We start from the raw sequence: 26085 nt of genomic DNA on the forward strand, positions 1-26085 counted from the left end.
TAATCCTAAAATATTACAAAAATGTTTAATTCAAACTGTATTAGAATGAAGTGTTTATGAAACGAGGAAAATACTAAATTTGAGTATTTTTAAGAGGTAAAAAACTCACAATGCCAAGATACAGTCTTAGTTTTTCTGATAATTTCTAATTTTGCGATTAAAAACACATTTCAATTACAAACCATTAAACTAAATACACAATTCTACAAAAAAAATGATGTAATACTTGAACAAAATCGCTATTTCCGTAGTACAGTGAAACGCTCATGGAGTGCCAAGAAGTGTTGAGTCGTAAACGACAAACGAGGCAGCCAATCAAGACACGCCCCAGCTCCATTTGGTCCAATGGGCGAGTTTTAAAACAGGCCTTCACCGTGCACTGCAGAATGGAACATTACCGACAGGCAATTCAGCCAATAACACCACTCCTCCGCAGTTACTTGGCCAATCAGCGTCTTTTAAAACTCGCCGCTTGGATTTGATGCTGGAGAAGGCTTCTTCTAACCGCGGTGCCGCCTAGTTAACTGTCGCGTTTAAATGACAGCTGGCGGCGTGCTAAACCAAGCTAAAATAGCGGATGATGGCGGTGATTCAAAACGGCTTCAAAAAGGGGAAGTAGAGAATGACTCACTGGAGCGAATGCGCTCGGGCTATCTTCATGTGCCTCAACATTGTCAACTCAAAGCCACTGGTGTGTTAACGTCCATCGATGTTGCCACCGGCTAATGTAGTAGGCAGCCAGGTAGGATTCCAGTCCAAAAAGAAAGCTGCTTAAAGCACTCTTGTAACGGCCACAAAAGAACCTAATAAATAATGATAAATCAACGGGCCAGCTCCTGGATACGACTACAAGTTATTAAACTTACCCCGGTGCTGCCCCTTGAGCGCAGGGAGTATCTAATTAGCCTGGGTGCTAATGACGCACCTCACCAAAATAACCGTCATAGAGTCAGCGACGAGAAACGCCGAAGAAGCGACAAAAGCCCTAATAGTCGACAAGGGGATACACTCCCGGCTCGACTCGCCATTCTACACCGCCCCGCGTTGAGGTAAAGGATACCTGCGAGAGACTGCTGTTCTCCCGCCGCCACCGACAGACAAGGAGTCTTGGTGTCAATGGGCAGCCAGGTACATCTCGGAACTTAAAAAGTTGCTAAAAAGCCAACAGCGGACATTAAACGATCCACACGTTAAAATGACACCCCAGCAGGGCACGTGATATCGTTACAATTCTGCTACAAGTCATTAAGGGTTCCCCGGAGATGCCCCCCGGCGTACCAGGGGGGGTTAACTAATTAGCCTGGCCGCTAATGACGCAGCTCACCTCGGCGGCAAACGTGACACCTTACCGCTATCGACTCACCTGCGAAACGACTCGGAAGTCCGCGCCGGAAAACGCCGAAGAAGCGACAAATATTCAAAGTTGACGAAAGGGCTCAGCCCCGCTTGGAACTCACCAGCACGGTCGCGCTTCTTCACGGTAAAGGATGCCTGCGATGGAGTGTTGTCACCCCGCCACCACCGCTCCGCTCTGCTCTGCTTGCGCCTCCTCCTCCGTCCTGAGCCGGCCGCCGCAGCTTTATATGTCCACAAGGAGGGTAAAAATAGCAAGCTGCTTCGGCGACGCTGACCGGACACGGGGCTCTCACTGACACAGGTACGACTCGTCACAAAGTCACACGTATGTGCGTTGTGTCAATATGGCTGACCAAGTTGGTAGTGTTAGTGAGGCGTGGTAGTGGTGAGCCCAGCGAGAGCGAGCGGATCCCCCCCTCAGCCCCGCTCCCTCCCGCTCGCCCTTGCTCACCACCTACTCGCCCCTCCCCTCCGCAACAAGCTCAAGTTGCGAACATATTACACAAAATACTGTACATCGAGCGAATGATCCAACTATTGGCTTTATGTAACCCGTGAAGGAAACGAATCGATTAATCGTAGGACTCAATATAGGTATCGACACCAAAGAGATATCTTATGAGCCCCACAAGCAATCCCCTTTTAGTTCGGTGGACAAAACCTGCCAGCCGCCATGCTGTAGCGGCAATCGTTTGGATTTCCAGTATTGATACTATTTTACAGCGTGGGAGAGTTTTTGAAAATATTACAAGAAAAGTACAATAAATATATTCTTCAGATCTGGCTCATCACATTATTTAGTGTGGCTCTCAAAGGCAAAGTATCTATAAAATCTATTGTAGTCTGTACTGCATAAACACAAAAGGGAATCATATCGAGACCAAGCAGATTGTTTAGATCCTTTTATTTGTTTATTTTTGTTTCTTTTGGGCCCCTCACTCAAACCTTTTTTAGTACATGGGACACACTTGCTCAGTCAGGCAATAGCTACAGTCATTTGTATTTTCAGTATTTTTTAATACTGTTTTAGACTACCACGAGAATACTATTTTATTAAATGTTACATATTTTAACATCTTTTAATTACAATTTCGGTGTAGTGCTGCTTTAATTCCAATCTCCATGCCTGCCTCTTCACTGCCATTTAGTTTTACATTTTGATTTCATTGTAATGTCATCACATGACAACGAGTGTGTTTATGAAGGAATAACAGTAACAATAATCATCTCACATGCTTCTCACTCAGCGTCTTCCTGTCTGAGTCAAGTTCATTCATATCTACCGTAGTCAAATCAGGCACACATGCAAAGTGATGAATGAAACCATGGAAGGAATTCATCATGCTGGCAAGAAAAAAAAATACATTGTCTTTGTCGGTTAACAGATCTTTTTGTAAATGTGATCTTTTTTAGATTTGGCAAAACATGATATTTGCATAGCTCAATGAAGCATTATCTGCGGAAATATTGTGATTTAAGTAGAAAATATAATTTTAATGATAAAAGAAGACCTTTTAATGTGAAACATATTTTTTTCGCCGTTTCAATGCACGTTTACATTAACTAATGTTGCATTTTTCTAAGTAAATATACATTTAATGAAAGAAAAATCTAATTTAGGAAAATAACCTTATTCGACATTATATGGTAAAATCTAGAGTTTGATACCTTAAATGGCATATATGTGGGCAAAATAGTGCAAAATATTACATTCTCAAGGAAAAAATATGACTAAATTTGGAATTTCCATGACAACGCGGCATTTTTAGCTAAAGAACAACTTTTTCCATTTTGAGGTGGGCAATAGCTTTCGGCGTCATTTCAACATTGCGAAACAGTGACACCGTGTGGTGGCTTTGTTTGTTTGACACGTGGTCGCCATGGCAACTTGGAGTCATCCAAACAGCCTCCGCCAGGATTTCACTTTGCCCACACGGTGTCAGTAAAAGACCACAACGAACGACCTTCAGCTTCATTTTTGGTCTTCACTAGACTGAACTTCTGAACACTGACGTTTTGACTTTCAGTGTAGACCAGTCTTGTTTGCCTTGGTATGATGGATGACGTCACTAGCATGAGAGACAATAGGCAATGTAATGTTTGTCTATGGAGGCCATTTGATCTAATGCTGAGTAGGAATGCTCTATTGAACTTTTTGCTTTCATAATAGTTTAATATTTCAAAAGACACGCTTGAGCAACCTCTAAACAAGTTTAACCCTGTCTTAATTCAAAACCACAACCGAATTTGTGGATTCGTTTGAAACCCGAATCCTGGTTCAAAGCCTAAATGCAAAAAACAAACCCAACCTTGAATGACTTCAAAGCCCAATGGTGGTTTGTTCAATAGACGGGTACCTAATGAAGTGTCCACAAAGAAGAATATGTACTGTGTTTTAGTTGATTTTCTTTTTCATTATTTACCTTACTTTAAAATGTACGTTCCATGTGGGACTAACGTGTTTACTTTGGCAGCGGTCACATTTTGTCATTGGCTGATTGACAGGTGGGCAGGGCCTGCGCTACTCCCATTTTTAGCCGCTCTAATTAAAAGTAAAACCAATTAAAATGTTCTTTTTGCATTTCAAAACAATGATGACACATTATGTCATGTATTTCTGACTACTTCTTGCATTTAGTTAAGGGGTGTCTAAACGTTTTCCTCCGATGGGCAAATACAGAAAAATAATAGGATGCAAAATGGAGTTAGTTGGAATATGATTTAAGTGACGTTGAGTCAAAAGCCAAATTGTGGTTGTATCTTTATTTATTGATTTATTTTCAGTATTGCCCAGCCCTACTTCAAGCTCTTCTTTTTCATCTTATCTATCTGTCAAACAAAATTTGCCATCTGCTTTGCTTTCCCTTCACCACAAATATAATTAGAAGACGTTGCCGGGTCTTGTCCGCAGACATTCTTGCGGACCTTACATGACAAACCAGCAGAGCCACGTTCTTGAATTATTGGCAGCAAAGTGTTTCGAAATGTATGGAGTGCAATAGTTTGCAAACCTTTTTCATTCAGCAACTCCAGAAGCTAAGTTTGAGTGACATGGTCTGTTTTTTTTCTGGCTTGTCTGCTGGAAGATTGTATCACTAATTTCATCGTCCAACCGTATGAAACCAATCAAAATAAAGAAATACAAAGCTTTTCGTCCGCTTTTACAATTGCTCCATGTTCCAATTAATTTACTTTTAATTTGAAAATAAAAATCTATTCCAGTCACAGCATTAAAAAAACATACTGTATCAGATTTTTTCGATACCTTGAGAAATCTCCTAAGATTTCACACAGCCTCTGAAGTACCAACAACCTCTGATGTAATGCAATAACGTTATGATAGTCAGGTAATGTTTGCAAGCAACCGAGAGGAACCTACGACTGTTGTTGTTATATTTGCGCAAGGTTCAAAGAGGACGCCCTCAGTCAAGAGATAAGGATGCCGTAAATCTGCTGGCAAGCACTTTGTTGCTGTCATACTTTGTCACACATGTCAAACGGCGTCGTTATGAATGCGCCTGAAGGCATCATGACATGCACATGAACCTAGGTTACATTTTTTTAAATGTTTTTTTTTTTCCTTGCGTAAATGGCAACAAATACTTTCTAGACCAGCGGTTTATCATGGGATTTTTAAAAGGAGCATATTTTACATGGTTTTTAATGCCAGTAACAGTACATTTTTTCATTTTAATGTTTCACTTTTTTTTTTTTCATCTAAAAACGCTTTGCGCTGGTTTGGGTGTACATGGCTTAAAACATATTTCATGAGCAGTACACCATTGTAAAAAGAATGGAAGCCGTTTTGTGTTCGATATTATTCAAAGCTTCAAATGTGTCTAAATATTGGCTCTTATACTATATAAAAATAAATGAATAGGGGAGCTATAACATCAATAGGATTCATTTAAGAACGCATTTTATTCAAATGTTGTACACAGAAATATGTAGCAAATATAGTTTCTATGGTAACAGCAGCAGCGGTTCATGTACAAAAATACAATTTGATTTTATTACAAAGCAAAGATCATACTTATATTTACCATATATATTTCTATATCATAAATACAAACAACTTTACAATGTGGTAGGGACACTATTCATACAATTACAAGAAGAATTCATTCTTTTATACATGATGATACAATGGAAAATATATTCCAGGAAGTGTTGTTTTAACTACCCAATCAGGACAGAGAAAACAGTAACTGACAAGGGGGCATAAATTTCAACATACATACTTGCCAGCTTGATTTAAAAACACACAAAAAAAAAAATAGCTGAAAAGGCAAATTTGGGACATTTTGGAGCACTTTTTGGCAACTGCACTTAAAAGTAAATTGTTTTCATTATTTGAAATATATTTACAGGCAAATATCTTATCCTATCTTGAAAGGACATGAATGTACTTAATTTCGTCGGAATGTAAGGACACAAGTGCTTGCTAACCCATGCTAATGGTACATGGTTGTATTTTTGAGCGGAACTCTTATTTTGGCGGGGAACAGAACGTGTGCTTAAGAAGTCCATCAGTACTGACCATCTATTGGCACTTTGTAGTGGATTTTATTTGTTTTATCTGATTTGTAGACAAGCCAATGTGCAAATTGAGTCTTTGTATGCTCTTACTTTAGTGGGATGGTAAAGTAAATGCATCCTATATTTTGACGGTAACCAGGAAGTGCATGTGTACTCTTTTAAAAATTTGTTTTAATATATATGAGAACTCTCCCACCCTGGTACCGTAAACGCCACATACAGCGAGTAATAAAAAGCTGGAAGAAAGTTTATATGTACAAAGTTTGCAGTTAGACGTACGACTCTTCGGCGAAGAAGAGCTGGTCGAAATCGTCCAATCGCGGTTCGCTGCACTGCCTACTGCGCCACTCCTGCTTAGCCTGGGCAATGGCCAGCGCCACCTCCTGGCTCCGACGCACGCAACCCGCCGCGTCCCCAGTTGCGGAAAAGTAGTTCCGGACAGCGCGATCGGCGGTGGGCGACAAGGGCTCCACGTCCGACACCCTCAGGCGAGTCCGCGGTCTGTCCAAGGTAGCGGTTTTGGAGGCGTGGCAGGTGGGCTCAGAGCGGCGGCGTGGGAGAGTCCGGCTCTGGACAGGTGGCGTCAGAGAGTGGGCCTTTTGGCGTTTCAGTACAAGTGTGGTGGCACTTTGTCCGTAGAAGACGCCCATCGGGGGCTGGGCGGTGTCAGGTTCCACGGGGGGCATGTCGTGGAGGAGTCTGAGCTCTCGCACCGTCAGGGGTTTATCCGCTCCCTTGTAGAAAGGCGAAGTTCGTTGTAGTTGAAGGAGCGCCTGCTGGTAGGATGGAGGACTGCTGGACCGTCGGTTGTGCGTCCCGGTTCTGGTCCCAGCGGGCGGCAGCGAGTCCTCACTAGGGTGTCCGTTGAGAGGCTGCTTCAGGGACAGGCGGCGGTCCTTCTTCAGCCACATATTGGGGTGAGCGCCGTGGCCGGGGCGGGGATCCTTCTGCGGCGGGGAGCAGCGCGGGGACCTGCCGTCCCCAGTCGGAGCGGCGCCACAGTCGGTGGAGTATTGCGAGAAAGCCGAGTCTAAGGAGCTGAGCGAGGACCCGGTGGGCGACGTGGCCGGCGAGGAGAGGCTGGAGCAGCTGGCGTCTAGACGCAGTGGAGGCGGAGGCACTTGCTTGCTCTTCCGCCGCCCGCCGTTCTGCTCTCGCTCTGAGTTCAAGTGGAGCCCGTTCAGCTCCTTCTCCAGGAAATCCTCTTCCTCCTCGCCCTCCATGGCGGCATCGTAGCTGGCCTTGCGCAGCGGAAGGCTCCCCCCGGCGAGGGCGGCCAAGGCGGGCTCCGAGCTCCGCCTCAGCCTCCGGCCGGCGCCCTGCAAGGACGCCCCGCTAACCTGGCGGACTCGGGGCTGGCGCGCGGCGGGGCTGAAGCGCCGGGGCCTGGCAAGGGGTGGCAACTGCAGCAGGAGGTCGGCGGCGTGGCCCTCGGCGTCGGGTTCGCAGTCGCTGAGCGTGAGGACCGAGTCGCGGCTGCGGCTGTCCGGCTTGTCGCGCTTATCTCGCAGAGGCAGCTGCTCCTGGCACGGGGATTCGGGCTCGTCGTTCAGCTCGTTTTCCAGGCTGTCGTAGGACGAGTCGTTCATTTGGAATGACGAAGCATCTGGAAAGAACCACGAGCAAAGTGTACATGAACGCTCAGCACTTAGAATGCTCATGCTAGGTCAGTGTTAAAAAAAAAAAGCGGTTTGAATCTGAAAATTAGTTTAGACTTAAAAGATGTCACACTAGTACTTAGGAGGGTAACTCCGATGAGTGAAGACATAGGGACCAAAAACAACAGGGGACAAAAACAGAGAATATACGTAATACGCCGTACCAAAATATATTATTCTCTTACCCGAACTGTGCTCACTGCCGCCGCCCTTCGGGCTGACGGCGGAAAACAGGGAGGTGATGTCATCGCCCAGCACGGTGACGCAGTTCTCAATCAAGAAGCGCACCAGCTCGCACACCTAAGGCAGGGAAACATTGTGTCAACTTAGACCACTTCATGAAAAATACTTGTATGTTTTAAAAAAATGGAATTGAGTAAAAACTACAATAAAGAATACCGGTGATTGTTTTCATGTGTAGGACACAGACTATCTGGTATTTGCTGAGTTCTGTGACAAAATTATAAGAAATAATGAAACCTTTCTTTTTTACATGCCTATTTTGCAGTACGATTCCATGAAGGAGTCCGTTTTTCCTCGACACATTAGTATTAGTCATCAGACAACACACAACACTAGTTGAGTGTTTGCTCACATGAGGCTTGTTTATTGGATGAATCCCTGACCTAAATAACTTTTTTTTTCCCCCCTTCGATATCGGCACAGCTGTCCAAACGTTTCCTTGCATATTTTCATTCTGACAATTTCCACCTTTTCGCCGCCCACACATGCATTCCAACTGGACAGCGTAAACATGACACTCCAATCCTACCTCCTCATTTTGGCAGAAAATCTGGGCCAAAATGGGAATTTTTCTTCATTTTTGACTGGTTTTTATTTATATCAAATACTTTGTTGCCATAAATGTGACGAAATTTGTAGTAGTTAGTGCATCTGGGAAGTATACACATTGTTTCAATTTTTCCACCATTTGTTTTTAAGGCCTGAAATGGAATACACTTGTGTTACCCTCATTTTGGCAGAAAATCTGGGCCAAAATGAGTATTTTTCTTCATTTTTGACTGGTTTACATGTTTTTATTCATACAAAAAACTTTGTTGCCATAAATGTGACAAAATTTGTAGTAGTTAGTGCATCTGGGAAATATTCACAGTTTCAATTTTTCCACCATTTGTTGTTACGGCCCGAAATGGAACACATTCATGTTACCCTCAAAATTTAACACTCACCACACCATAATGCTCTCACATACACTGTGTGAGTCATTATCTAAGCAAATCCAAATCATGTCCAATCATGTGACTCTACTACAGTCAGTTAAACAGTTGGACAAGAATGTTGGTTTCCCATAAAATACTTCAATAATTTGACCATGGGGACATATTCAAGGTGTGTCCCTCCCGCATAAAAGGCTAAAGTCTGTCCCTCAGAAACTACTCGCGCGAACGATGCAGAGACGACTATTCCGGGTGACAAGCCACTCTGGTGGTCATCCGGGACTCATAAAACCGCTGTTATGTAAATGTCCATCTTTGTCTGACTTTGTGCTGATGACTCTCCCGATTGCAAAGTGCAGCTGCTGCACGGGAAGAAGACAGAACAAAGTTAACTCTGTTCATTTTTTTGGAATGCTTTAAGATTTCAATTATTCTCCAAAGTTAACGCTTTAACTCTCACAGCCACTTTCGGCTTTTTCACTGCGAGTTGCATTCCTCCTTCAGGTATTATAATGAGTAATAAATGACGGCCCACTTGAGTGAAGCATAACTATAATTTAAAAAGCTATATAATTTAAAAGCAAGTCAGTAAAATGTCCTCCAAGTAAAAATAGAGAGGAAGAGGCTTGCGTGTGTTTACACGAGTAAGTTAGCCTCACTGACGCCATGGAAACGCAAGGCCCTTTTTTGTTTGTTTGGGTCCAGATGTTGCGGCTTAGTGCGTCTGGATGCTGTTTGCCGCTGCGCGTAAACAGCCAGCCTGCTCTCTGATGTCACTTTCTTTGTCCGCTTTTTACAAAGACACACACACACACAAAAAAAAAAGACTGTCGCCTGGTTTCGAATTAGAAGCGAGATCCAGGAATCCACATTCCCAATTGTGGTTTTGGATGACGTCCACTGTGTTCTTTGCAAATGTGGCTCCAATATGCTAGCAGTGTCTATTATCACCATGGCATCCTCTTATGCCCCTCTTTTTCTGTCTTTATTGTCGTTATAAAAAAAGATGAGGCTAAAACATCTTCCTATGTGATCATAACAAATCATTTTGAGTCTTTTAAAACAGCTGCGATATGCAGCATTTGTTGCAATTTACCAACAAATGAACTTCAAAATAGACTACTCAAGAACAACCACAGACCCACACTTGAGTATTGGTTCATCCGATATCCCCCTGGCATGCCAACATTAATGTTCAATGCTAACAGTCCCATAATCTATTCCATTTTGTCCCCTATAATGTTGGATTGAATCCAGTAATGTCCTTTGTAATGTCCCAATTTTGTTTTAATTGGGTCTCTATTGTGTCCAACGTGCCATTGTTTCCGATTCCAATTTTGTCCCTTTGTCAGTAACGCCTTAATGTCCAATTTTTGGGACATTAACTGCCTTTTTTGTATTGATGGGATCATATTTTAGTGTTGCCAACATACACTACATCAAATGCAATCAATCGTGGCAACAACACAGCGTTTTTACTTGATCCTTTTTTCTTATGAGCCAATTCTGTTGGCATTTGAAGTTGTTGAAATCTAATTGTAGACAACAGACTGGTCACAAGACTCCCGTCCAAGTTTGAGACGAGCCGGGACTGAGTGGAGGTGCGCCTCAGTCAGACTTGGCTAATGACTCGGACTCCGTGAGGGGAAATGTCGAAAGCAGAGTGTTTGCCAAAGAGATATTTGTGGCTGCTGAGGTTATTTTTTGCTGACGTGCCACTTTTTTTCCTGCGTCTTGGATAGCTGTCCACACATGCACAAATACTGTGGAAAAGCAAACTAATGTAATTCCATAATAATAACATAGTGTAGTAAGAGACTTGTTGACTTTCAGCGCTAAGGCTTGCGCCTCAGCAAGTGCTATAAGAAGCAATGTAGTTTAGCATTAGGTTTTAGCATCCCCAAATGTTATCAAATTAGCCTTATGAACAAATTTAAGTTGCTTTGCTTGATCAAATTTGAACCCTTGTGTTTGGAGCATTTTAACATACCAGGCGATGAAATAAAGTTAAATGTTATCTTAGCTTTTGGCATCAAGTGTAATAGCTAACACCTGACACCAATTAAAGATTCCGATGGATGATGATGTGAGAATGTTAGCATGCTATGCGCATTGGGATGATGTAATGTTGGCTGGTGTTAGCGGTTATCCTTCTTAAATGCCTTTCTTGTCATTATATACCTGGTATACAAGGAAATTGAGAGCGGTGCTCTCATTGGTAGATATTAAATCATTTAAATATGAACAATAAATAGAATAGGTGTTAGAATAAAAAGTGCAATTGTTATTTTCATGGGGTTCGTTTTATTTCTGTGCAAGTTGGGCTTTTTTTCGCCTTTAGTGCCAACCAGTTTGAAAGCTTGATGACCTCATAAAAGAATAAGGCTGCTGTGTTGTTGCTAAGCCTGTGTGGATTCATCCATTCATTTTCTAAAGTCGCTGTTGATGATAATGTCAGCATGCCAGGCTAATTGCAATGAGCTAATAACAAATGCCAAGAGTAGTGGATCTCTATTTGTGTCACAGTCAATGCATGCTAAGCATTTAGCCTGCTTGAATGCTAAGCAAGCTGCTTCACTCACCTTCTTGGCGCCCTCCCCCTCCATCTCGGGGGTCCCAGGTGTGGAGGCCCACAGCATACTGGGAGCAATGCAGACGGACAGATTGAAGGCATTCATCTGGTTGTCATGGGCGAAGCTTTGAATGCGGTACAGCACGGCGGCCACGTGGCGCAGCAGCAGAAAATTCTCAACAGGCAGGAGGCGCAGCAATCTACAAAACGTACGCTAAATATAATTTCGGGCAAAGCGGGAACCAGACTAGCTTGTGGCTAACATTGCTACCTGTGGATCTCGACAGTAACGTCACTATTCTTCTCATTCTCCATGGCCGCCGTCCATTGGTCGTAAAGGTCTGAGCAAAGCAGGCTGCCCGGGATGTTGCGAAGGAAGTCCTGCATTTAAAGAAACAAAACATATTTCTGCTTGTCTAGTGTGATTGTTGTGGATAATTTCTATATTTTTAAGTGGTTAGCTACAGACACTCAATAGGAATCATTTATATGATCAAAATAAAGTTAGTACATGTGCATCTACCTTGAGGACGGCAGCAACGACAAACACGGACTGGCGCTCAATTTCGCCGTCCGTCCCGGTGTCCAGTCGCTCTCGCAGCTCCCGGCAGGCCTTGGCACCCGCAGAGCGCCGGAACACGCCACGGGTGTACGGACCCTCCACGTACAGGAACACTAGCATGTCCTGAACCAAGCCAATTGTTGACTATTATTAGCATGCGGCACGTTAACTGTAAGCATTTCCATTTTGTTGACCGCACTGCGCTTACCATAACAGGTTTGGGCAGGCCACTGTCCGCCGAGCAGACTGAGGCGAGCGGCCGGCCAAAGAGGTTCCCCGGGGCAGGGCAGGGCGAGGTTGGGGTGAGTGGGGGTGCGGCGTCCAGCTGGCTGCTGGAGCCCCTCCAGAAGGGCCAGTTGATCAAAGAGCGCTTCCGTTTAAACGACTTGGGCTGGGCAACGTCTGGACAGAAGAATAGAGTTGATGTAAGGACAAGCTCAATATATAACTAACCCAAAGCTAGCGTATGATAAAGATGAATAGTGTTTGTGTGCTAGTATGTAGCATAGCATATCTTCGCATAGTTTAGCACAGCCATTGAAAGAAGCGGTGTATCGTTGACAGAGAGCCATTGATGACTCATGGCTTACTTTTATGTAAGGCCTTTTGCATAGAAGTGCGTGTGTGTGTTTTGACAGTGTGGTCCTTGTTCACATCCACAACGTCCACCTGTGTGTGTTTTGTGTGGTTAAGCGAGTGTGCGCATGTTCCGTGGTTTTAGTTGAGTAACCGCACAACCAACATGTATGACACATCCCCACTTTCTGATTTCAACATTCTGAGAACTCTTTGGAATGTTTTGTAGCCACGTGTAAGACATTAGCTGAAGGACGAACTCGGGAGTATCCCAAAACCTTCATTTGGAATCCCACTTCTTGTTTGCAACTCTATCTTGGGCTAAAACCCCATTTAACCCTTTCTGTCCCAGGTTTGAAATGGAATAAATGTCTTCTTTGACCTTCTTGTTAGAAACCCTAATCAAGGTAACTGGAATTTGAAGCCCCCAGAAGTGAAAACCCAATTCAAGATGCTCACCCTTAACAGGGGTGTGAAACTCATTTTTATCATGGGCCACGTTGTAGTTATAGTTTCTGGCAGAAGGCTGTAATGACTGTTCAGAGAGATTGCAAACAATTTTTTTTTTTCCCTCGGAATTTTTTAAAAGTTTAGGGCAACTTGCAAGTTTGGTTTTTCAGCCAGAAACTTGGAAGTCCAATCAGTATTTCGCACACTTTTTCGCATTACTTCCACAAAAATGATGCGGTAGGTCAATCTTGCCCTCGGGCCTTGAGTTTGACACCTGTGCCTCAAGCCATACTTTAAACCCCTAAATGTTGTTGACAACCCTTAGTCGATCCCGGAACTCTTACATGAAATCGTACCAAACTTCAAACCCTAAATCCAATCCTTTTTTTGAAACTAATTTGAAATCACAATACAGACTTGAAGCCTGCTTTGAAGCGTGAACAATACATGAGGTGTTGTTATTCTCCTGTCGAGCCTTCCTCACTTTTTTTAATGTATTTTTTTTGTGCGTGTTTCCCTGCCGTCAGCGTCCATCTTGTTTGTCTTTCCCGCGTCCCATCCTGTTTCCTGTCCTATCGTTTACCCGCCGCCGGCTGTTGCTTTTTCTCTCCTGCCTGCTGACCTTCGAGCGTATTATCTCTGCTCACGTTTCCATCTTCCTTTTCCCACATTCTTTGTCAGTAACTTTTTTGGGGGGATTGAAGTCAAGGGGAGAAACATTCCAGCAGTGAGGCAACATGGCACACACATCACTCGAGATTCCCCCGCAAAGGAGGCTGCGATATCTCAGCATGTCTTCTCCAAAAAGTTCACAAGCTTGTTTTTGTTCTCTGAACAAAGCAAGATGTGTATTGAATGAAGCAAAAAAAAAAAGTGAGAAAAACTTATCATCTTTACATTCATGTAATTACTCCCGTTTTTACAAGTACATTTTAAGCGTGCCATTTTTCTTTTCAATTCATTAGTACCAACTCTTTTCAGAGTCTTCTTTACCTAAAAAAAAAACAAACAAAAAAAAACATAAATAGGTACCGTGAATGTCTGGATTCTGTAAAGACGTATAAAAATGTCTCATTGCATCAAGTATCTTGCAATGGTGAATGCCGAGCTGAGAGATTGAAGTGTTCTGAGTTACTTAGTAACGGAACAAATTGCGACTTTTTATCTCAAGGCAGCATCTCAACAATAACAACAATAACAATGCCACGGTTTTCGTTGCTCACCTACGAGGGCGTCCGTGCTGTGCGTGACTTTGCTGGGTCTGAGAATGAAGTGGCACTGGGTGTCCGGAGGCAGACATCGGTCCAGTAGCTGGACTTCGGGACAGTCAGGGGGACCGCTCGGATCTCGAGAAACACTTCTGCGGTCTCGAACGTGGCTCATCTTGATGCTGAACGGGAACTCGTGGCCTGGGCGGCGAAGGATTTGCAAAATCAATACCGCACCCCCTGATGACTACAGCGGGGTTGATTTGGAAACCCACAACAAAGCTTTAAGCAAATGTCCCAGAAATGTCGTAAAACAAAAGGGACGCTCTGAACTCCCAGATGTGCAAGTTGATGCAAGGACATAAAAGTCTTCAAAATGAGCTTCAATTGAACGTAAGGCGTTTAGTCAGAGCTGGTCCTCACCAATCAGAGGGTACGGAGGCTCGTCCTTAATGGAGCTCACCCACAAGCGGTGATCCTTTACGTGACCCTAGAGAAAGAACAACAACAAAAAGCAGGGTTACGGTTTCAAGGGTTCAAGAGTAGGGGTTTCAAACAAGGGGCAGGAATTCAGGCACATTTTTTGGTTTTAAGAAAGGGTTTGCGTTTGGGTCTTAGGAGTGAGTTGGGGTTTCAAATCAGGGTCTCAAGACAGGGTTAAGGTTTCAAGGTAGGGTCTCAAGATAATGTTAGGTTTTCAAATTACGGTCTTCATACTGGGTTGTGGTTTCATAGAATTGTGTTTCAAACCCGGGTTACGGTTTCGAGTCAGGGCTTAAAAGCAGAACTCACGGTTATCCCAAATTGCATGAGTGCCATGTTGATGACGTCGTTGGCGTTGTCCGTGTTGTTGACCGCCAGCGTCTTGGCCTAAACATACAAAACACAAACACAAAAATGCTCTTCTTTTATATAACCACAGAATTACTCATCAAAATTATTTTAATCATAAGAAGTATCTTACATAAGCGCAGTTTCCAATATCCTTGGCAAATATTTTAAGTGGGACCGTCTTGGGGTCGTCCTTCTCTTTTCCCTCGTTGATTCGACTGAAAAAGTTGACAGAATAAAAATTCCATTGATAAATGATTAAATCAGTGTGGGGAAAAAAACTCGTTAAAATAACAAGTACAAGTACTGAATGTCAAGAACAAATACAAATGATAACATGACAAAATAAAACGATTTCTGAATCAAATCAAAAAATAACAAATAAATGTATATTACATATATATTAATTAATACATTAAAATTGAATATAAAATACAAATAAAAAATTTAAATAAACACTCAATAATTATGAATAAATGAACAAATAAGTAAAAGTAAACTACTACAAAATAAAAAAGATTAAAAACAAGTTTAAAAAACAAATCAAAATTCCTAAATAAAAACACAAAACAAAAGCAAAAATGAGAAAAATTTAAGTGAAAAAAAAACTACAATGACAAAAAAAGGCCGTTTTTGCTGATCGTCTATTGTAAAGTTCAACAATATTAAAGAACAAAGTACTGTCAAACAACCAAATATTATCTGCAACTCACATAATTTTTTGAATCATTATATGAACAAAAACGTAGCCCGTTGTTCTCACTATCGTTTATTGTAATTAATCACCCGATTTCTACATTTGCGTTTTCCAACCGAATACAAAGATCTCCTTTACCTTTTGATGAGCGCCAGCCACTTCTCCTTCTGCTCCTCGGAGCTGCGGAGGAAAGGCGGAAAGATCGCACAGATTATGTTGACATCAAAATTGACGAGGAGAGTCATCATCTGCAAAAAAGACGCGGTCGGCTTACGCAACGCGCCGTTCCGCGGCGCTGAAACTACCAGCGGATTCCCACTGAGGGGGAATGCGAGAATGTTACGTCACATCACGGCTGCCTGTGATGAGGCCGGAGGGTGTAAATGGTGTAAACGCGCACTCTGCAGCCTGTGTGATGTTAGCATGTCACGCTGCGGTTTTGCGGAGGAGCGTAAGGAATGGTGCGCCGCCCTTCAGGGCCTTGAGGGTCTGTGTACCGTCTTGATATATATTTTGAGGTTTCCATATTCAAGCTATGTAATGTACTTTACAGCCACCTTGCGCAACAGAAATAAATACCACTGGAAACGATTCACGAAGCCAAATAGTCCTCGGCACGCAATGTATGTTTACGGCGGGGTTCCTTGCGTCGCCAGCCGCTCATAACATATGGACTGATTTTTTTAAGAGTAAACAGTCTCCGCCATTCATAATGAACCCGTGTGCAGTATTTTGACCATTTTTGGTCATTTTCTTCCAAATAATACTCTTAGTATTTTAGCCAAAGGATGGCACATCTGATAGTGTGATAAAGTGGCCGTGCCATGTTGAACTTTGACGTTATCACCGTCTGGGTGAAATTTCAGCTCCCTGCTTCCATGCTTTCCGCTTGATGTGAAATGCCTTAGATGTAAAAGTCAAAATGATTGGACCAAATACCGCACAAGAGTTCAAATAAACCACGATGGGGTGTGTACCTGAAGGTGGCCACGCTGTTGCAGGTGGGCCATCCCAGAACGAAGCTTCTCTCCGGGCTGGTGCTGCCTTCACACACCTCCTCCACGCAGCTTGCTGTCCACATCTCGCAAGTGCGCACTCGAGCCTTCACCTTGAAGTGAGATGGGGACCTACAGGAAATAGTGATATCTGTAATAATGGAAAAAAAAAATCTCCCAATAATTTTTATACTATATAGAAGGGATATCCCGATCACGTTTTCTTTACAACTGGCTTTGAATCTAAGGCTAAAAATAAGTCACCTGATTTTGAAGATCTGCCAATACAGAGACCTAATTCATTATACTTCAAATCTGAAGTAATTGTCATTGTTATTAATTAGTTATTGTTAGTAATTGTTATTTTTCAAGAAACTAAACTATGATTTACTTTTATGACAATATGGTGTACTAAGAGCTCAGAAAGGTATGCATAATGTAAATAATTTTGAGGGGTTAACTTTTGAGGGGTTCCTCAAGGTACCTATGTGGATCCCGTTTGGTTTAAAAAAAAAAAAAATCCCAATTATGGGAAAAAAAAAAAAACTTTTGTGTGCTTCACAGATTTGTAGACAGGGTAAATGTCTGCAAAATGTACGTTAGACAAAACAGGTGGTCTTAAAGAACTAAAACTGAGCCTTAAAACAGCTCAACACTAATGAATGATTGCGCAATATTCGCCAACAGGCGTGCTCACCCAAAAGCACATTTTAGCCGTCGCCACGATTACAGAGGACGACCTTCCAAATGGGGCCCATGCACGTCAATGCGTGGCAGCCATTTTGTCAAACATTCCTCCCAGTTGGCCCGCGTTCAGTTCAGCCACCGTGTAATAAAGACAATTATAGCCGAGGGGTCAGCTTGGACTGGAACCCACCACAAAGGTCCTGCTGTGTCTACACACTGTGTGCGTGCGCGCGCGCGTGTGTGCGTGCGTTAAATACGGACGTGCTCTTTAAGTTTCTATTTTGGTGCACTGCTCTGGGTGGGGAGCCCTCGCGCTGGGCTTTGATCCCCGCCGGGCTTCATATGGATTTAATTGGCCGGAAAATAATTACACGTTTAGCAGAGGGAGGCATAGCGAAGAGTTGAGGAGGTTAGAAGAGTTCAAGAGGGAGGAAAAGGGAAAAGACAAGGTAATGGCCAAAAAGAGGGAGGGAGGCTGGAAGGGGAAAGTGGCAAGGGAGAAAGTAAATGGGTTAGAACGGTGGTTGGCAACTTTTTTTCAATGATGTATAGTGAAAATCTGCAGATAATTGCCGCCGATGCGAATGCATTTATTCATTATCATTTTTAAAATAAATCGACAGATTAATCGGTATTTTTTGATGTCAACAATTGACCAGCCTACAAAAATTCACATGGCTCGGGCCTTAGTCTATTTTATCCAGCAACTTCAGAACATTGATTGCGTAATATCAACTGTTGTATTTCGGACTCGTCCGCTAAAGAATTGCGTCACTGATGACAATGTGAATCCGTATAAAACTTAAAAAAAATATTGTAACCAAGTCACTATAACACTATTTAATAATAGGTTGATTCATGTTTCAATTGATTTACTCTCTAGTTGAAAGAAAATGTGCTGTTACTGTCACGGCATTGAAAAATGTTGAATTAGTTCTGTTGATACCTGCAGAAAACCTGTAAAAACCACATAGTTGATGAGTGAGTATAGATAATGGAATGTCAGAGAGGTAAAGTGGGAAATAAAGAGGTTATGCGAGTTTGCGGTGAACATGTAGGAAGAAGGAAGAGTATAGGGTTTTTTGAAGGTAAGTGGAGGTACGTAGTAAAGGAATCCAGAAAAGGTGAGATGAGTTACGTTAAAAGGTCGATGTGAGGGGGTAGATACTCTAAGGACATTGGGTGTTGAGATGTCAGGCAGTAGTGAGGACTGACTTGGTCTTGGTGACGATGAGCGTGTCATTGAAAAGGAAGAGATGCCTGTCCTGGATCTGCAGGCCCGTCTTCATCTGGACTTGAATGTAACCCAGGAACGCTCGGCCCGGGCTCTCGTTCAGGAAGCTCTGGACCAGACCACAGGACTCCGGGCTCACCGGAGTCAGGCAGGTCTCCCTGAAACCAAAGGACTCCCGTCATGCATCTTGTCTTCGCTCCGCTTTCCTCTGATTGGCTTAAAAATGGGTGAGTCAGGAAGCGCTTGAAAAGCTCCGTCCTTTCCTGTTTGGACAAATCATGTCATCTTATCTGCATCTCTTTCATGTTTACAAAAACACGCCGGACCCTCGCACGAACATGTACGCCCGACCCACCTCAAGCCGCACACCAACACATCGGCATATAAATATCTGGATGTATATTTGTATGTATGTATATATATGTGTATTCATAATTTTTTAAATCAAGGCACTCAAATTACTCGAGGGCTCGTTTCACCCCTGAATTATTCAATTTAATGAATAAATGAAACCGCCCACAAATACCGTATTTCCTGAAGCGGCGTCTTGCCGTCACGCAAGAAAAGTGCAACAGACAACGCGGTCGGTATTCAGCGTGCGTCCCGCCCCGCTGAATGCCAGATTGACAGCCGAGAAGACCAGCTCCTTTTGAGCGTGATGGATGCGCCACTAATGGCGGCATTGTGACGTTGATGATGTTGATTAATGGCGCTGGCGAACACAGATACACAACACAGCATACTAATCACCACTAGCATGGATTGGTAGCCCCCCAATTGAAGTTTTTCATAATACAGCTTCTGAAGCCTGTATATTTGTATATCTGTACGAGCCAAGAATGACGGCAAAATAATCTAATAATTCAATACATTGAAAAGCATAGCTCCACAGTGATTGTCTGATTGACAGGCACCCACAAGAAGGTGACCACTCACTTGCACTTTCTCATGTCTTCCCACCCGCATGACTCACATCCCCGTCTGGCCTGACACACACACAGAATGAGGTCAGAATGCAGAAACCTTGTCTGTTTTTTTCATTTACAGGCATTAAAAAAAGAGGTGGCAAAATGTCCCACATGATGGCGTTATTAAAATGGAGATGAAGTGAGTCCGTGAGTGTGTGCATGTGCGTGAAGATGTGGGGAGGGTGTGTGTAATGTCAAAATCCAGGGTCTGTGTTTCAGGGGGTTCCTGATGGGAAAGCCAGGCCGTCAGGAAGTGACCTCACTGCATTATTGAATTTCACTTTTAAGAATGTCATGTTGCCTTTTGGAAAACAAGTTGCTAGGTTACAACGACACACACGCACGTCCACACACACACACGGTACTTTCCTTCGATATGAGGTCATGTGATTGGACGACTGCGTGAGGCCCGCTTGCATAACGACAAACCCAAATGGCTCGTTAAGTGATCACGTGACTTGCGGTGTGAGAGAGCAGGTTGTTTACACACAAGCACAAACACGCACGCACGCACGCACACACACGCCGTCCATCCTCCTCCTGCTCTGGAAGCTGGCAGTGCATGAAAACAGGGTTGGCGCGAGCACGGCTAATTAAAGTTTCCCCCGGTGCGTTTGGCTCCGGTTATCAGGAAGAGGAAGGGATTTTGGCCACGTGTGCCACCAAGAGTCTCGTATCTCATAAACATGTCAATCAACCCCCTGCGGCGCTACGAATGAGTCACATGACCCCCGCGCTCGCTCAATTTTCAAGCCTCTCACGGAACATTTTGTCAATATCATAAAACAAAACAAAAACTGACATGATTGTACCGTAACATGTGTCAAGTGTTAGCACATAAGAATGACCAGATTTTCAAAATTAACTCAATTCAGTACCAACTATTTTCCAACCCTTTAATACCAACAATAAAACTTGGAATTGCATGTCAACACTCTTAAAAGTATTGTAAAAAATTATCTTTGGAATTGAATGCGTTAAAAACCAGGACACTGCAATTTTGTTGAAATTGAAATCTACAATAAATTCTTATCAGGATCTACTGTATTTACAACCAATCCTCACAGTCCCACATTGGAAATGCGCTGCCAGAATCGCGACGCTTGCAACTGTCTTGACGGCATTTCTCGTGATTTTTGAGAGACGGAAGCACATAGTTCTAAAGTGTCCCTCAAACTGAATATGAAATTAAGTCATTTAAATCCCTTAATCGGTTTATCGAATGAATCTCTATGACAACAATATGACTGACATACACATGGCCCAAACAATTGGCTCGCTGACTTGACAATACCACTTTTTCATTGAAAAATTTGTTAATTTGCTGGTACATTTTCCTCAGTTTTGTAAAATCAATTCTGATTGACAAAATCAACATTGATTTTTAAAAACACTCGCCGGTTGCAGCCCTGCGTGCATTTGCATGCACTGCTGCAAAATGTGTGTATCGTAATTAGTACACCCCTACATGTGTGTGTGCGTGAGTGTGTGTATATATACCTGGATGTGCTTCTGGACCTGGTCAGTGCTTTGCTGATGACCAATGAGGGAGCAGATTGTCTTCTCTGAGCCAGCGTCTTCATTTTCTACACACACAAATGAAGAAAAACATACAAACATGTGATCATTTTTTATTATGTTCAGCCTCATTGACGCCACAAACAGGAAATACCACCGGGAAGCCAACTTTTATTCATTCTTTTGTGTGGTGTGTGTGTGTGTGTGCGCGTAACAGAAGAGAGACTGTGAGGGGAAGTGTGGAGGCTGGAAGGAAAAGAGAAGTGTCGGCAACCGAGAAGGGAAAAAGAGGAATTGAGCTTCAAGGACTAAAGATGGAAAGTAGCGAGCAAAAGTAGTCTGTGGATAAAAAATATTGAATCGCCAGCCAGTTTGTTTGGAGTGATACCATTAGTGGTATCTCTCTTTATATTTTTTCAGCAACTCCAGAAGATAGAACATGTACCAACAAAAATGGCTTGTCTGCCGGAAAATTGCATCACGAATAACAATGCATGTTAGGATAAAACTTAAATAAATGCATACAATGTTTTGCTCAGGGGACACCATCATCTAGGAATTACTTATTATATTTACGTACCAACACGAATGGGTGGATGCCATTTAAGAACTGGCTTAAAGTGTGGTCAAGGAACAAAGTAAACTTGTTTATCAAGGCACTTCTTACTATATTTGTTCTGAAAAGAAAAACTGAAAAAAAAAAAAAAAGCCCTTTGCCTTTTAAGTGTTGTCATGATCGTGAATGCTGAAGGCAACCGTAACATTTCTGAAATGGTTGACAGGCCACATGCGGCGGCAGCGCACGTCTGACATAACAAGAGGAACAAGTCCAAAGTTGGCACATCGCCTTGTTGCATTGCATCACGCCGGGAGATGGTTCAAATATTTTGGCTGCCTCTTGTCACCCGAATATTAGGCTTCGCAGCGGTCACAATAATCATGTACATTACGAAATTAGTACCTCTTGGCTTGTGTCAATCAAATTTCGCCATTTTCTTTGTGCTTTTGCATTCGATGAGGCACGAGTGATGTAGTGCCGTATCAGACTAAAGTTTGGAAACACTAAGTGTTCTTTTAAATCATTAAAAAAAAAAAAAATGTAGATTAATCCTTAAATCATTGACATTATACATAAATATTAATGGAGTTATTTGTTATCAAGACAGAATGCTTTATATCTTCAAAGTAGGCACCTTTTTTGTCCAGATATCATCTTTGAACATGATGCTTTATGACTTTCAAATCACAGCTGTGCACCATCAAGAGTTCATAGCCTGAATATTTTCAATTCTTATGTATTTGAGACAATTTAGATTTTAATGCATTTCCAAAATCTTAGCTGCTCCTGTACCTGTAGTTGTATTATTAATTCAAGTATCTGTCACCACTTTGCTCACATGCAACCCCTCCATCATTCAGACCTGAGAGGCTCCAGATGAAATAAATTGCAAATAAAAGTTAGCAATGACGAAATTCGACAATCGTGACCCTGAGCACAATTTACTAATGACAGCAAAATGCTTGTATTCTGAAAAAGAGGAGAAAAAAAAGAAACATCTCCACACATTTAAGATGCCTTCGCCAATGTGAAATGCAATGTTAAACGTGCCAAAAAACATTACCGCATGCTTACTCAGCATCGATATCCCACTAAATGGCGGCGCTATTTGGTTTGTGGTATGCAAGGCCCCAGGAGTGCAATATTTGGACACAAAAATGCAAGAAGTCCATAAAAAGTATGCAACAACTCGACATACTATCACAAAAAAATATCTATACAATGCCTACAAGAGGAGAAGTCAACCCGAATTTTCTTTTTGATGTTAGAACTAAGGAAGGTTTGGGTTGACTTCCCTTTTAAACAATAACCATCCTTTTTTTTTTATAGCCGCCAATCCTCACAGGGGTCACAGGCTTGCTGGTGCCTATCCCAACTGACTTCTGGCAGTAGGCGGGGAACACCCTAAACTGGCTGCCAGCCAATTTCAGGGCACGCTGGGACGAACAACCATTCACAGACCCAATCACACCTAATGTGACGTGACAATTTAGAGTGTCCAATACACCTGCCATGCATGTTTTTTTGGAGTGTGGTAGGAAGCCGGAGCACCTGGAGAGAATCCACGCGGACTTAGGGAGAACATGCAAACCCCACACAAGAAGGCCAGCTGGAATAGGGTCTTCTGAGAGCTGGACATGCTAACCACTGCGCCAATGAGCCAAAACTATTGAAACACTATTGAAACACAAATCCCTATAAAAATGCATCAAATTAATTTCCAATGTGTTACTTTGCCAAGTTATTAGGGACATGATTAAGTTATATGTAAGTACAATATTAATGCATTAAAAAATAGAGCAATATTTAAAAAAAACTTTGTTTTTTGTAAGGGAAACTGTTGACAGTGACCTCATTTCTGTAAGAAACAAAGGGACTCCTGTTTTTTTTCTTTGGATTTTTTTGCACATTTGATCACTTGTCTTCGTCAATTGTCTTTGAAGTCAAAACAGAGCTACATAAAAACATTTTACGGACATAACTAAACGATTCAAATGTATTGGGATTCTAACTCAGAAGTGGATCGATTCAATTAAAACTACAGTTCCAATAAAGGCCACGCGCGACGCTGTTTAACAAAATTTGTTGACATCACTGCACTGTGCATGCACGAACATCTTCAATCATTATTAAGCCATTTAAAAATTAATGTAGCCAATTTGTCCGCATGATTAATTAACTAATAAATCTTATGTGTGTGCCCCCTGTGTGTTTGCGTGGTTAATAATCACGAGGATCATGCTAGTTTCTAGTGTGTAGAAAAATCAAAACACAACTATAGTAATCTTGATAATAATCATACGTAGTGATCATAATTAAAATATATTTTTGTTATATTGTATTACATTTGTCCCAGACATATTGTATCCCATGCAACTACAACAGGAAAGTAGTAGTTCCCCATAGAATTGTAAAACTTTACAGTTAAACACCATATTTGAGCAAAAAATGTGACAAGGACATAAAAATGTAGTATTTTTCCCCTATAGAACTCAAATGTTTACCGTTGGCCACACGATACAAAATGCTGCGTAACTGGTCATTAACTGCTAATTCCTCCCCCAAATGCAATATTAAATTACTACTTTTTTCTAAAGACTACATTTGGAGATTTGGAGCAAATAGACACCCGTTGATTGTCCGTGTGCGTAAAATACGCACCCGGGGACGCACAATGTGGCAGGGGAAAAAGTTGACTGAAGCATGATGAGAAGCGGCTGTCTACCTTTTTACTATCCGGGAGCGGCGCGCTCTTCCCGGCCACTGAGTCGGAGTCGCTCCGGCCCACGGCGGCGCCTTGCTGCTGCTGCTGTTGCTGCGGTGACATGCTTTCCATCAAGAAGCTGGTCCACCGTGCCGAGCGCACCGGGCGAACAGAATTCCCATGACACGGTGGTCCGATAAAGTGTTTTTTCTTTATCCGGCAGACCGTTGAACGCTAGCCCGAGGAGTATCCATGACGGCGGGGGTTCGCCGAGAGACGCACCGGAAAGCTGCTTACTCCAAGCGGACTCAAATTTGGTCTGAGTGCTGCTTGGCTAGAGGAGGACCAACTTTTGCGACACCAACGTCAATGTGGACGACGGTAAAGAAACTACTTCCGATTTGTTTTCAAAATAATATTAATAAACTTAGCAGATCGGGAAATATTGCTATGGTTGATCATCTTTCTTTTATTTTGGTAAGTCAGCGATTGCGCGCACACGTGAGTTGTCAAAAAAATGTTAGCTTGAGCGTTCAAAGACAAAACGCTGGAAAGAGCAAGTTAAAAGTAATGAGGTATATAAAAGCCATCGTCATTAAATTCATGAAATAACTTATTGTATATATTCCACGTATATATTCTGTATTGAATAAATCACATTCAAATAACAGAACGAATTCTAGTACTAAGTATATATAGATAGACTTAACCTGTCTTTTTAATACTTCACTACGACTTACTTAACAGAAGAAGGTACCGGAGTCGATCTGAAAGCATTGTCAGACCGAAAACTGGCGTTCATTAAATAATGTGATGTCATGTATCAGCGTGAAAGTACTGTACATGGTCCCAGTCTTTGGCTATGCTCTGTGAGTTTTTGCTAATGAGCCAAAATGCAAAGCAGCTATCGGCTGTAATACTAGAAGCAGCTCCCTGCATGATGTTGTACAGTTAAATGACAGTCCAGCTAAAGTTGGAACCACTGCAGACACTTTTAGAGGCGAGCTGTCTGTTTCCTGATGTTATTCCGGACTGCAGCAGTCTGGTCTGCTTTGGTTTGTCTGAAGGATCCAGAGCGGAGCGCCAGACTGGGCCCAGGGTGTGTCGGAGTTGTGGTTGGAAACGCAGCGTGCGTTGACCGCCTGCGCTGTTTTGCACTGTTTCTGCTGGCCAAAGGATGACAACAAAAACAACTTTCCAGACTTCTCCTTTCTTTTCCGTATCCTGTCCGTAAGGTGATGTCAGACCCAAATTTTACAGCCTATTGTAAGGAAAAAAACTTATGCTAAGTATATGGCCCTCTTTGTAGTAGTAGTAGCTGTTTTAGGCCAGTGGTTCTCAACCTGTTTGCAATGAATTACCCACTTGATTTTTTTTTTCCAGGTACCCCCTAAACAAAGCATTTTTGTTTGGATGAAAAAAAAGGTTCAGTAACTACATAACATGGATTGAATAAAACCAGGCAAATAACATTTTGCAAAGGGGTCACTATTACACAATTTAACAATATGTTGCTTCATGTTCCAACTAATTTGCTCTTAATTTGAAAAGTGTACTGTACCGTGTACTGCAAAAATGTACTGTTCCTGTTACATCATTAAAAACGTTAAATTAGATCTGCTGACGCCACGTACATCCTTCACATACTGGTACACCGTACACATACTAGTGTATATGGTTATGTTGTAGAAGAAGTACTAGTATGATCCAGTTTTAATGGGAGAAGAACGTATATAGGCATGTTTGAGACAACTTTTTTTTAAACCACACCCCTACAAATAATCAACAATTTG

General features: G+C 42.4%; 2 protein-coding genes and 1 long non-coding RNA gene across 7 annotated transcripts in view; 1 reads left to right on the forward strand and 2 right to left on the reverse strand.

Annotated features, from left to right (window-relative positions):
• LOC148423558 (radixin) overlaps positions 1-1782 on the reverse strand; it is a 14942-nt gene extending 13160 nt beyond the window's left edge. The window contains exon 1 of one of the 4 annotated variants that reach the window (XM_088415811.1): positions 1458-1782. Coding sequence is in view for 1 of the 4 variants with exons in the window: in XM_088415809.1 (XP_088271935.1) it covers positions 632-672 (41 nt within the window). In the remaining 3 variants the exon portion in view is untranslated. Of the gene's footprint in view, positions 1-631; positions 840-1363 lie in introns of those variants that run through there. The other 3 variants (XM_088415810.1, XM_088415812.1, XM_088415809.1) reach the window with 3 other exon arrangements.
• On the forward strand, positions 525-25867 carry LOC148423559 (uncharacterized). Its single transcript, XR_015865749.1, has 3 exons — positions 525-1657; positions 24516-24673; positions 25360-25867. It is a non-coding gene; the product is annotated as an uncharacterized LOC148423559 (long non-coding RNA).
• Positions 5259-26085, reverse strand: part of LOC148423560 (rho GTPase-activating protein 20-like) — a 30345-nt gene continuing 9518 nt past the window's right edge. Inside the window, exons 1-15 of one of the 2 annotated variants that reach the window (XM_088415806.1) lie at positions 24314-24621; positions 21012-21097; positions 18525-18701; positions 16605-16754; positions 15766-15807; positions 15064-15148; positions 14892-14969; positions 14523-14589; positions 14115-14300; positions 12074-12267; positions 11827-11988; positions 11575-11684; positions 11314-11503; positions 7739-7853; positions 5259-7501 (exon numbers count right to left, since the gene is read on the reverse strand). In XM_088415806.1, the coding sequence (XP_088271932.1) occupies positions 6165-7501; positions 7739-7853; positions 11314-11503; positions 11575-11684; positions 11827-11988; positions 12074-12267; positions 14115-14300; positions 14523-14589; positions 14892-14969; positions 15064-15148; positions 15766-15807; positions 16605-16754; positions 18525-18701; positions 21012-21097; positions 24314-24424 (3090 nt within the window). In that variant the 5' untranslated portion in view covers positions 24425-24621 and the 3' untranslated portion in view covers positions 5259-6164. Of the gene's footprint in view, positions 7502-7738; positions 7854-11313; positions 11504-11574; positions 11685-11826; positions 11989-12073; positions 12268-14114; positions 14301-14522; positions 14590-14891; positions 14970-15063; positions 15149-15765; positions 15808-16604; positions 16755-18524; positions 18702-21011; positions 21098-24313; positions 24622-26085 lie in introns of those variants that run through there. The other variant, XM_088415807.1, reaches the window with a different exon arrangement.

Source organism: Hippichthys cyanospilos, chromosome 5, assembly GCF_059441005.1.
Source record: "Hippichthys cyanospilos isolate Australia breed blue-spotted pipefish chromosome 5, RoL_Hcya_1.0, whole genome shotgun sequence".
Classification (NCBI taxonomy): Eukaryota; Metazoa; Chordata; class Actinopteri; order Syngnathiformes; family Syngnathidae; genus Hippichthys; species Hippichthys cyanospilos.